Source organism: Habropoda laboriosa, unplaced genomic scaffold (assembly GCF_001263275.1).
Source record: "Habropoda laboriosa isolate 0110345459 unplaced genomic scaffold, ASM126327v1 scaffold816, whole genome shotgun sequence".
Classification (NCBI taxonomy): domain Eukaryota; kingdom Metazoa; phylum Arthropoda; class Insecta; order Hymenoptera; family Apidae; genus Habropoda; species Habropoda laboriosa.
In genome coordinates, this window is record NW_017101002.1 from 99,860 (window position 1) to 113,007 (window position 13,148).

A 13,148-nucleotide genomic window follows, 5' to 3' on the forward strand; every position below is an offset into this window, starting at 1 on the left:
CTAATCAATTACGTTTGTACGTTTATTATTTCATGTTTTGTTTCTCGGTGGGAAAGTTTAATGAGAATTGCATCAGCGCAATAAGAATATCGTTGAATAAACATAAACTTGTCCTCTTCTCGGCACTTTTCTAATCTAAATAGAATTTTTTTTTTTTCTTTTTAATCGTTGTCGATTAGAGTGCGCAGTTTGCTTTGCACTCTAATGCAAAGTTAAAACAGCGAGCAAAATGAAAAGTGAAAATCAAGTGAAAGCATATTATTTGCTGATGTATTACAAGTTGTAGAATCAAAATGGTCACGGGTCAAGGCTTCTATTGACCGACAGCACACGTACAGATAACCAGATGTTTCATATGGACTTTGAAGAAATGATTTCGTAGCAACGATAGTACACATGCAACCGTAGAATCAACAAATATACACTTCAATCTAGATTTTTCCATAGAACCTTGTCCCCTTGACGTAGGCTTCCTACGAATGTCACATTACATTTACTAACAAATTTGAAAAATCAATAGACGATTAAGTAACGTTATAGATACAGAGATGACACCGTTTTCTCGAGATTAAGTCGAATCCTAAAAGCAAAATTTATTCCTGATAAGAACGGTGAAAATAACAATTTAGTAGAGCCGATATATATTTGCGTATCCCAAGGCTTCACTATTGACGTGATGTAGGTAATATCTCGTAGACGGTGACCCGAAATTAGCGATAATTTCGGTGACGCCTTGACCTTACGGTATCAATTTAAAATCGAGAGTATCGGTATTAGTAGTAATTATTTATAACTCAACGTCGTTGGAATTCGTTTAACGATACTCTTAATTGCTAATAGAGAGTTAACTCAATGCATACATGTTCATTAGTGTTTATTGATGTATGTCATAATTGTCAATAAACGACAGTTATTAAACGTTCGTAAACTTGTACGCTCAAGTATATGCTACGTATGTGTGTACCAATCGTTAGAGAATGCAATAATTCAACGTGATATCTCGAACGAATTTTTCTCGTTATCAACGTTGAAATTAATTGTCTAGGAATTGAACGATATGAACAGCTATCGCGGAAAATTCTCAGTGTTCTCTTTAAGAAAGAACGTGCTCAGAGAGCGTCTGAAGAGGGATGCAAAAGTTACAACTCATAATCATCGTCGGAATGAGATAGTCTGTAGTGGTGCCCTCGTGCACCCTCGATAAGAATCGCCTATAAAAGTAGTAGCTGGTAAAGCTGGCGCATCAGTCACTTTCTAGTTGTTCCACGGATTATTCGAGAAAAATGAAGAGCATCGTTGCTATCATCTTGGCCGTCGCGCTGGTCTCCGAGGCGAAAGTTGCACCGTCTAGTGCCACAAATTCCCAAGCATCGCCTGAAGTTCAATTGACCGAGCTCATCAATCAGGCTCAAACGAACATCAACAATTTGGCGAAACAAATCCAGGAACAATGGAACATCCCTGACCAGGAGACCATCGTTAAAACTGTAAAAGAACAGAGCACCAATTTCGTTACCAATATTCAAGAATACATGAAGAACATTACTGAAGAGGTAATAATCCAATATTTACTCGTTTCGAACTGATCACTATTGCCAACGTAAACTGAAAATACAAAAATTATTTTATTAATAAAAAAATGATTGGAAAATTATACGAACGTAGCGATAGAGAATTAACAAAATTAATGAAATATAAAGAAGAAAAAAATTAACGAGCGTCTTTGTTTTTTATGCTTTTTAGGTAAAAAATAAGAGTCCTGAATTGGAACGTATGTGGGTGGACGTTAAAACCAAACTAACAAAGGTCGTCGATGATATTAACAGCGGAATCCCGAATGCTCAGCAACAGGTTGCTGATCTGCAAGCCAAGTTTCAGCAGGGAATTCAGACCGTCCTTAAAGAATCTGACACTGCCGCGAAATCTCTGAGCCAACACTCTGGAAAAGTCCAAGAGGATCTTGCAAAGTTCACGAAACAAGCAGTTGATATTGCTGTACAGGCAACGCAGAATTTGAACGCTCACCTTCAACAGGCGGCCGCAGCTCAGAAAAGCTAAACAGCCGACACCGTCCGATGCTAACATTCGAGAATGTACTAACTTACCGTTAAAAAAGAGAATAGAAGAGCCTTAAAAAAATTTTTACGTTCGTTGATTTTAGAAAAAGTATTTCCTTTCAATTTCGCTGCGAATACATTATAATATATTTTTGTATTATAGTTATACATAAGTTAAATACATTCAACGAACAATTAATGCGAAGTTTTTCATCAGTCTTCCAGTTCTACTGTTTAACATGGAAATGTAACACGACCGAATAATACAAATATTATTTAAACAACGTTTAAAAGAATATTATGATCGATCGTATGCGAAATAATATTTAAAATTGCGAAATAAATTGCTTAATCGCCGGGAATACTTTGTTTTTTTTTATTATTACGCGTACAATTGTTTAGTCCACGTCAGCGCATACCGTGCAATGGAACATATTCGAATAAGAGAAATAAATTCGTTCCCCAGACTTGCGATACATTAAATGATTACAAGAACGTTGATCAGAGAATACTGATTTTTGATAGATTCTTTTTTTTTTGTTTTTTTTTTACGTACTATGCAGTAACTTGATAAGTGATAATAATTAAAATTTTCAACTTTCTTTTATGCATTCTGAACAAGAATATTTTCACTTTCAAACAAAAAAGAGAAAAAAAAATGAAAATACAATGGCTGCTGCTTTTCGCGATACCTATGGTAAGTAAAATTATATTTTGACGATCTATAAACCTTATATCGTTGTTAAATTATTTACCAGATGATGATGGAAGCAGACAAAATATTTGCAAAAGAACGAAAAAGTGTGTTAAAAGAACTTCCAAATAGTTTATCGAGCCGTTCAACTAGTCATACTGCCAGAGAGGCAAAAATTAATAAGGGTTTTGAATGGATAATTCAAGGCGTGAACATCTTGGGTCAAGTGGACAATTTCATTTCCGATAGAACGAAGAACATTATTAGAAAATTGCACACAGTATATAACGACGACGATAGAGATACATATGGAAATATAGACAAAAGTTTGAAAAGGCGTTATTAAAAACATAAATGGAACGTTCTTTGGCAAAAATTTAATTGACAATGAAACATGTTGTTTTGAAGATTAAAATACATTTCGCCTTCAACTTTTAACTTAAATAAATGTGAATCTATTTTACCCATTATTAAAATGTTTCTTATTGTTTTATTACTTATTAAATTTATCGATATCTAAATATATATGTTATGCAGTATTTTGGAAAATATAACTTACTTTACAAAATACAAGCGTCCGATTTATTCTTAAATAAAAAACACACTTGAGTATAAGCAAGGTTTATAATATAGAGAATAATTAAAGATACATTTCCATTAGAAAAGAAAGTGTAAGCATCGATGAAAATAGGTTCTTCAAGAGAGAATTGCGGATGATCTTTATCAAAATCTCGATTAATTTCTCACTAGGTGGCGACTGTATCCGACAGTCACCGGGATCAAGCTGATCAGGCGACTTGTGCTAAGTTTTATCGTTTACCACATGTTGATTAATTAAATAGAAATATAATATCGTGGCCAAAATCATTATTTGGAGCTACCGTCGTTCGTTTCCTAGCTCCGTCAACGCGAAATTCCATTAATGTGATTTCCTGCGTAAAGAGAACGGAGTTACGTCACGCACCAGCAAGATATCGTGTGTCGAGCAGACCGTGTTCCCCTGTACGTCTCCTCGAGAATACAGTGTTCCTGCTTTCTTTGCTTACACTTTTGTGTCTGTCAAAACTCGAAAGTCACGCACGCGCTAGACTTTTGCAAACGAGTGTTTAGATAACTGTAGAATTGGCGCATAACCTATAAACGATCGTGACTCGGAAAGCGATTGTGAATGTTGATAGTTGTTACAGCCAATACGGCCTCCTGTCATTCATTTTGGGGTCGAAAAAGGTTTGAAATTAAAGTCTTAAATATCTAACGAGGAGCTCGTGGCTGGACAGTATTCTCAGTATTCCCCTACGCAGGGATATTCGATCGAAAATATTTTTTAACGTTGAGTAGTCACCGGGAAATTAGTCAAAATTCCGGTCCCCACTAGGAAACGAGAAGGTCCGCAACAAACCGGCGGCAGAGATCCATCAACCACTGGCGAAGAATCCTCGTCGAGTGGCAAAATGAATAGCAAAAGAAAGAATCGTTCAAATACCAATAGGTATTGTCCTCTTCTGTTTCCTTACTATTTCATTACCTATCTTCTTTTATTCCACTTTTTTTTTTACTTGCTTTTACAGTAAATAGATTTCGAATATTTCTCTTTAATTTTTTTCACTGTTAATGTTTAGAAATTATAATTCTAAATCTGTTTACAAATATGATTTTATTTTTAGATCACCTCGTGCTCGTGGTCCACAGGAAAGATGTGTTGCTGCTGAAGGTGTATATAATAATGCTCATTTCATGCATGCAATAACCAGTCATGTTGGCAACATTGTACAGGTACTAGAATTATTTGATAGACAAGAAAGCTTTGTACATTTTTATCATAAATTTATTTATTAGTGAATACATATGATATACAATTTGTTGTTTGTATTCTTTTTTTAAGCTTTTTAATGAATATTATAGTGCTGTTATATTATTGTAGATTCAGACATTGAATGGTTCAATATATGAAGGTATTTTTCGCACCTTCTCGAGTCAATTTGATGTTGTCTTAGAAATGGCACATCGTGTAGAAGGTTCAGGGAAAATAAGTGTGGAAAATGTAGTAGAGAAATTAATTTTTAAACCACAAGATATTATTACTATGTCTGCCAAGGATGTTGATTTAGATTATGCTATACGTGATACGTTCAGAACAGACACTGTTATTAGTAAATATAATGGTCTAATTGGTGAAAAAGAATTGGAACCTTGGGATGCTCCTCCTGCCACTATGAATGGAGATGACTTAGAATTAGATGGAACCACTGTAAGTAACTTTTTGTAGTAACAAAGAAATAAAATTGAATACATAAATAATACATTTCAATATTTATATGCAATTAATTTTAGAATGGGTGGGATGCTAATGACATGTTTCGTAAAAATGAACAAAAATATGGAGTTCAAACAACATATGAGCCAACTTTGGCTGCTTACACATTACCGCTACAAAGGAAAGATACAAAAGATTACAAAGAGCAAGAACAAAAAGCTGCGGAAATAGCAAATGAAATAGAGTCACAACCAAATCATAAGGCGAGATTAGAACTCGAAAATGGTGATGAAGAGGAAAGATTTGCAGCTGTGGTGCAGTTTAATGCTATTGTCATAATTATATAAAAAAAGAGGTGTAAATTTAGCTATCTTGTATTAATCACACATGATTTTAGGTAAGACCCAATGAAGGTAAATATATTCCACCTCCACTGAAGAAGAAAAATGGAAGTACTGGAAAACTGATGAGATCTAGTGAACCTCCACCTTCACCAGGACCCGCAGCCACGAATAAAAATGTTTTCAATCAGCAGCCTCCATCCAGTGTAAATGTAAACATTCCTCCATCTTCAAATATTCCTATTGGAATGCAAAGCGCTCACCCCTCGGTGCAACATTCGGTATCTTTAAATATGGGAATGCCACCCAGTGGAGTGGTCGTTACATACAACAATCCTCCACCACCATTTGCGCCTCCACCAGCAACACAACCACCACCACCAGGTATTAAAAAATAATGTTTACGAAAAACATTAATTAATGAAATGAATAATTGTATATTAATAATTGTATATTCGTATTTGTAGTACCTGTGATGCAGCAAACACAATCACAATCTCAAGCTGCTCCTTCTGTACCGCAAGTCGGATTCCCGCAACAACAGCAACAAGCGCAATCATCTAAAATAAACACAGAAAAACGCGAACGCCCTGGCAGGCAACAAGTATATCAAGCCGATAAAGCACCACCAGCACCATTTCCACAAACGAATGTTGCTGCTTCTCATCAACAACAACAACAACAACAACAACAACAACAATCATCCCATCAACAGCATGGTCAGTTACAGCAGCAAAATTCAGTGGAGGGGCAACGATGTGAGATAGTTTCTCATAAATCAGATCACAGAAAGGTAATATTTTAATTGCAGAATTAGAGTACTCTCGAATTTAAGGTGTTTGATTTATACAAAGTTACAAAATGTAAACATTGTTAAAGGTTCCAACGCCACGTAGTAGAGAAGAACAACATTCAGAGCTGAGGCAATTTGGTTCAGATTTCAAGTTAGCAGAAACACCATCACAAGATACACCGCCAGTTACCAGAAAGCAACAGCATCAACACCAACAGGATTCTCATTCATCACCTCAAATTACTCAGACACATCATCAGTCGCCTCATCAGCACACAACACCACAGCAATCGCAGCAACAACCTCAGCAGCAACATCCAAGTCCCCCACAACAACAACAACAGCAGCAGCAGCAGCAGCAGCAACAACAACCACAACAGCAGCAGCAGCATCAAAATCAACCTGTTCAAGAAGAAACTGTGGTCACTAGTAAACCACCACCAGGTCCATTACCCGTGCGACCTACAAGTCCTCCTCAACCACAACAGCAACAGCAGCAACAACAACCGCAACAACAACAACAAACTCCTACAAATACACCCACTGCATCCCAAGCTCCACAAGAACCAACTGTTGACAAAATTACGACGGCTTTCAAAAAATCAACGTTAAATCCAAATGCTAAAGAATTTAATCCAAACACTAAACCTTTCACACCGGTAAGCTGGTAATTATTTAATACAAAATTTAACAATAATTAAATGATAAATTATAATATAAATATGTTATTTTAGCGATCTCCAAGTACACCAACACCGAGTAGACCACACACTCCACAAACACCACAATATACTGGGGCAACAATGCCTACAACAGTAGTTATGCCAGCATACGTAATGACTAGCCAACCACCAACTGCGTTCACTCAACCACCGACTCAACCTGTGACAAGGTTCCGGAAGGGTCAGTATCTAGGTATCCGCATCTTATTTTCAATTTTCTACTTATTAACAATTATTATCTAGTATCACTTCAAGAAACACAAAGAATTTTTGTGTAAAATAGGAACATAAGTTACATTCTATTCTGGTTATTTCAGTACCAGTGATGCACGCGCAACATCGTGCGCAAGATATAGCTTCTCAAATGCAAGTGGTAGCGGCAACTGGACAGCCTTTAATGGCACCGGCCCCTCTACACCCACCATTCCAGGTGCCTTACCCTGGCCAACCGGCATATCAACAGATGGTACGCATGGTTCAGGCACCACCACCACCGCCACATATGGCTACACCTTATCATCATCATGACTCACCAGGACCGCAGGCTCCTGGTATTCAGTACATGGGTCCACATACACATCCACACCCTCACGTTGCTCAACAACCACCAAGTCAAACCCCTTCTCCAGCTAATCCTAATCCACCACACACACCAGGCACTTACAATCCTCCTGGTACTCCACAACCCACATATCCTCCACCACCTCCTCAAGGCCATGCTCCAAGTTATCCAATAATGTGTCCTATAATTCCTCCTCATATACCGATACCACCGCAGCACATGCAATACCTACCGCCGCAACCACCTCCAGGAGCGCAGCAAACTATACCAGTGATTTTACCGCACAATCAGTAGCTGCAATCTGAAATGGATGAAGAAAGAGAAAACTACTAGTATTCTGCAGAGGTAGAATAAAGTTTACAAATTCAAGTTACTTTCATGATGGCATTAGGCACTTGAAAAGACTTTCATTTATCGCTTGTAACCATTCATTGACGTATCTATAAAGAATCTTACAAATTCCATCCCTTTTTGCTTTAATATTTAGATATTACTTTTTTTTTTCTTGATAATATCAATATCATTCCAGACAAAACAATTTTTTTTTTTTCTAATTTAATTCAAATAATACTCATAATTTTTACAACATAAAAAAGATAAAATTGTAATAATGTAAAGTGTGAAGTGCTGATCATCTTGAAAGTGACTTTTAAGTGGGTTAGTGAATTATAGAAAACCCACGTTGATATTTAGTCCCTCAAGTTATATTTAAATCTTAATTACATGAGACAGATTTCGGTATGCAATTTACCACCGTGTACTGCTATGTTATTAATTTAAATGTTACAACAAAAAAATGAATATGATTTTTAAAATTGATTTATAGAAATATACGAAATGTAAAAAGAAAATTGGCAAACAAACAAATTGTATATTGATAGGTGGTGCCTATACAATATATTAGAAAAGAAACGAGGGACTGTGACTATAAAATGCTGCAAGAAATATTAAAATTAAAGAAATTTCACTTTTGATTATTGTAGTTCGCACTACTTTGTAAACATTTATTAAGCCAAAATTCAACCTGCAAGGTTGATACAGAGTGTTATCCGATAGTCTGATGGTGTACGTATCTTCAAAGATCCGAGAACCTAAAAACGGAGTAATTATGAACAACACGCGAGTAAAAAATTTTTTTTTACACAAAGTAATTATTGGAACGATGTACGAAATAGAAGGTATGACATATTTTTCTGCTCGCGCTTTCATATTTGATATTTCACTGCAGTGAACAAGAAGCACAGAAACAGATCGATGTAACTCCTCTAAATTTGATTAAATTGCGTTCGGTTATGCAAAGTTGAATAACAGGATAGCAAAATAATTGAGACGAAGTTCCAAATTTTGCAGTTTGTTGATGATGGATTTTGTTATGAGATGCTGATACATAAGATCCTCGAAGCAAAGAGTAAGTCAAATTAGGAAAAATGTATAAGAGACAAAAGGGTCCGACAAATAACGTCGTTTAAAACGACCCGATAATTGTCGTGACAGAGAAGCATCTGTGTATATAAAGAGGTACAAATGTATTAGTTCTTGTTTAGTGATTTAAAATATAAAATTTCAATGTTATTTGATAATATATTTGCAATAATGTTTACAGATTTTATATTTTTATTCAAATTGGTACAAGCAAAGATACTGATTCAAAAATAATACAACAGTAGAGAAGATTATATTAAGTTTATTTAATTTTAAAATCAAATTTTCACTATAATATTGGACTACTTTAAAGTTATACGTAATTTATATAAATACTGTGTAATCTATGTAATCTTCTTATATATGAATTACAACTTTTTTTTATGAATAATACATATTACAAATGAGAAAACAAATATCGAGAAAATTCTACAACAAAAGTAACAACAATATTTTATTGTCCACTAGACTGTGAAGAATCTATTATGTCAAATGTTTAAAATTGTTGAAACATTTTAATCAAATCGCGTACCTCTTATGTATAAACAAATACTGTCAGATGCTATGGCATTGAAAAAGACAAGTTGAATTACGGCCTTAGACCTAGTCGTGTATATAAGAGAAATGAAGGCAAGGATGATCCTTATTTGAGAGATAGTTGAGTGTGTGGCATCGTTAGACACAAATTTTATATCGAAGAGATTTAAAAAAACATCAAAATAAAGTCAATGCGTTAAAAGCCAATGTGCACATGGTAATTTAATTTTTCCAACTTCCTCCGGGGTTGTTAATCTTTAAGTTTCAACCACAAAAATTTCTCATATACTTTTTATTATACAGTAAAGAAAAGGTATTCATAATTATATACGATTTCTTTTTGCAGTTGTACCTTAAATTCCATTTTACATATTTCAAATAAATTTAATACATTTTTCAGAAATATTAAAAACATTTAAAAAACAACATTCGCGATATGCATAATATTAAGATAATCTTAATAAAATTCATCAAGATAATCGTATTAAGAATTATCTAACTAGTATTGTAATCTGTACCAATAGTAGAGTGTTGAACATAACCTGAAAAAATCAAAGTGGTATAAAAAGACGTAATATTTAGAACTTCTGTACTTTTTAATTCCTTGACTTAAAGAATAAGTAATATTAAATTTTAAAACTAAACGTTTTAAGTTTATAATGAAAACACAAAATTGGACAGAGCTAGAGGTGTCTTTAAGCAACTCTATATTGAAAACTATTGAGGAATTAAAATTTTCTCATATGACACCCGTTCAGGTAATATATTACAAAAATTTATAAAAAACTCATTTATAATTTTCATGTTATTTGTTTATTAATTAATATTAGTGTCATTCTCAACATCAAAATGATATCTTGTTTACAATTTAAAATAATTAACACTTAAAAAATATACAGCTCTTTATAATTTTATGCAGGCAGCTTCAATACCATTATTATTAAAAGGAAAAGATGTTGCTGCAGAAGCAGTAACAGGCAGTGGAAAAACGATTGCCTTTTTAGTTCCACTGTTAGAAATACTGCAGGTGCTATATAAAATCTAATTTTCCTTAATTAATATTTCTTCAATGTAAATAAAATAAATATCATACAATTTTTCGTATTCAAACTAGAAACGAAAAGAAAAATGGAAACCTACAGAAGTTGGAGCAATAATAATTAGTCCTACAAGAGAACTAGCTGTACAAATAAATGAAGTTTTGCAAAAATTTCTCAATAATATTCCAGATTTGAAACAAGTGTTACTTGTTGGTGGTGCAACCATTACAGAAGATGCAGAGAAACTTAAAGCAGCTGCAAATATAATTGTAGCAACACCTGGTAGATTGGAAGATATATTTTCTAATTGTAAAAGTATAAATATGGCAATGCGTGTCAAATCTTTGGTAATAGTTTTGAAATATTAAATATAAAACTACTTCATAATAATAAATTTCTTTAATTAAATCTTAGATATGTTATAGGAAATACTGATCCTAGATGAAGCAGATAGATTACTGGATCTAGGGTTTTCTGCAACATTGGATACAATATTAAGTTATTTACCACGTCTTAGAAGAACAGGTTTATTTTCTGCTACTCAAACAAAGGAATTGCAGCAGTTAATAAGAGCAGGACTTAGAAATCCTGCTTTAATAACTGTTAAAGAGAAAGCAAATATTTCTACACCATCAAATTTAAAAAATAATTATGTCATTGTCAACACTGAGTACAAATTATCTATAATGATAGATTTTATTCAACGTGAAGGAACTAATAAAAAATATATGATTTTTTTATCTACCTGTGCATGTGTTGATTATTTTAGTCATGTTATACAAGCGTAAGTTAATGTTGCCATCAGTGCAAGTATTTGCAATTCATGGTAAAATGAAAAACAAGCGGTATAAAGTATTTAATGAATTTCGTCGCGTAAAAAGTGGCATTTTAATTTGCACGGATGTAATGGCTCGTGGCATTGATATTTCAGAAGTAGATTGGGTATTACAATATGATCCTCCCTGTTCAGCTAGTAGTTTTGTTCATAGGTGAGAGTAATTTTAAATATGTTCCTACATATACTACTTGGTTATCTTTCACAATAATTATTACTTAAAACTTTGTTATAATTTATTATTTATTTTCTTCAGATGTGGTAGAACTGCTAGAATTGGCAATGAAGGGAATGCATTATTATTTCTCTTAGAAACAGAAGATGCTTATGTAGATTTTATCAAAAGAAATCAAAAAGTAGACCTAGAAAAAATAATTTTGGAACCATGTATGATATCGTATGAGAAGTGTTTGAAATGCATGAAAGATTTACAAAAGCACGATCGACTTCTCTTTGATAAAGCCAACAGAGCATTTGTATCATATATCCAAGCGTACAATAAACATGAATGTAATTTAATATTAAGATTGAAAGATATTGATCTAGGAAAGCTTGCAATGAGTTTTGGTTTACTGCGAATGCCTCGTATGCCCGAGCTTAAAGGAAAAGATGTGTCATCCTTTGAACAAGAAAATATTGATATTAATTCAATTACTTATTCAAATAAACAAAAAGAAAAAAATCGTTTAGAAAAATTGAAAATTTTTGAAGATAGCGGAGTATGGCCTAAGGCGCACAAACGTAAACGTAAACAAACTGAACCATGGTCTGAAACTAAAAAGAGAAAGCTGGAAAAACAAGAAAATCGCAAAAAACGAAAAGAGAAAAAGCTGAAACAAGTTTCCGTAAACTCTACAAAAAAACAAAAAAGGAAGATAAATGAACAAGATATCGAGGAATTGGCAAAAGACATAGCATTAATTAAGAAATTAAAAAAGAAAAAGGTATTTTTGCTAAAATAATTTTTTAAATAAAAATTTACGTACAATAAATATTTATATTTATTCTTAATAATTACGGTAATTGTTTTAGATTTCTCAAGAAGAATTTGACACTGCTTTTGGAATTGATTGAAAAATTCAATAGAGTTCTTAAATACAATTTTACTACACAATACTTTTTTGTACATTTGTATATACAACAAATTATCATCTAATAAAACAAGAAGGTAAACATTACATAGTATCGTTATGTTTAAATAAGCCTTTCCGATCATTTTACGTGAGTTATCTGGTATACAAATAAAAAAACATGTAGTGGAATCTTTAAGGTATCCATACTACCTTCATATGTATTTGATTTGCTCATACAACAGTGGTACTCAAATTGTAATAGATTGCTACTTTTGATATGTGTATTTGAACTTCTTTTCAAAATTACATGTTTTCATGAAAATTAAACAGAAAATATGGTTTATAAACAAATATTTCATACATTAAACAAAAATAAAAATAGTAATCTAAATTGAATAATAAAATTGGTTCCTTCATAGAATGATAACACTTGCTGAGTACCACTGTGAAGAACACGCATGTTATATAGTATGTGTATATGTGAAATCTTTTTGAAGAAAGAGTATGTGAGTGGGCCCCACTTAGCGTTAAGCGTGGTAGAAGGGGAAAACATAAGCACTGGTCTTTGGTGAGCCATAGTGGTGAGTCACACATCTGTACAAGTGTCAAGTAACTGCAAAACACTTTTACTTTATTCAGTTTTAATGCTTTCTGTATAAAAAATTATAGTTATAAATATTAATCCTTAAAAGAATTAATTGAAAATGAATGATACAGACACAAATGATCGTCCAAAATGGCTGTTAGAATTGGAAAATCGAAAAAGAAAGGTAGGATTTTAATTATTTAAAAGTATATTTAAAAAATTATTTTTTTCA

The 13,148-nt window shown here is 33.2% G+C and overlaps 4 protein-coding genes across 5 annotated transcripts in view; all 4 read left to right on the plus strand.

Annotated features, from left to right (window-relative positions):
• Positions 1-1,226: 1,226 nt before the first annotated feature.
• LOC108577801 lies at positions 1,227-2,128 on the plus strand. Its single transcript, XM_017941005.1, has 2 exons — positions 1,227-1,553; positions 1,744-2,128. The coding sequence occupies exons 1-2, from the start codon at positions 1,284-1,286 to the stop codon at positions 2,056-2,058; spliced, it is 585 nt and encodes a 194-aa protein (XP_017796494.1). The 5' UTR covers positions 1,227-1,283; the 3' UTR covers positions 2,059-2,128.
• Positions 2,129-3,535: 1,407 nt separating this feature from the next.
• On the plus strand, positions 3,536-7,717 carry LOC108577766 (ataxin-2 homolog). Of its 2 annotated transcripts, none has more exons than XM_017940965.1 (9): positions 3,536-4,240; positions 4,416-4,524; positions 4,673-4,999; positions 5,083-5,319; positions 5,403-5,730; positions 5,814-6,139; positions 6,226-6,798; positions 6,874-7,054; positions 7,179-7,717. In XM_017940965.1, exons 1-9 carry the CDS (start codon positions 4,203-4,205, stop codon positions 7,715-7,717), a joined length of 2,658 nt encoding a protein of 885 aa, XP_017796454.1. In that variant the 5' UTR covers positions 3,536-4,202. The 2 variants fall into 2 exon arrangements, with proteins under 2 accessions (XP_017796454.1, XP_017796455.1); XM_017940966.1 differs by having other exon boundaries at positions 6,874-7,042.
• A 2,215-nt stretch (positions 7,718-9,932) lies between these two features.
• LOC108577824 (probable ATP-dependent RNA helicase DDX55 homolog) lies at positions 9,933-12,331 on the plus strand. Its single transcript, XM_017941032.1, is given in 7 exon segments — positions 9,933-10,140; positions 10,302-10,409; positions 10,497-10,769; positions 10,848-11,207; positions 11,209-11,411; positions 11,514-12,201; positions 12,290-12,331. Coding segments are annotated over 7 exon segments (1,773 nt in total). The 5' UTR covers positions 9,933-10,041.
• A 592-nt stretch (positions 12,332-12,923) lies between these two features.
• The window catches only part of LOC108577735, a 5,440-nt gene continuing 5,215 nt past the window's right edge, over positions 12,924-13,148 (plus strand). The window contains exon 1 of the mRNA XM_017940927.1: positions 12,924-13,100. Coding sequence (XP_017796416.1) covers positions 13,035-13,100 — 66 coding nt within the window. The 5' untranslated portion in view covers positions 12,924-13,034. The remainder of the gene's footprint in view (positions 13,101-13,148) is intronic.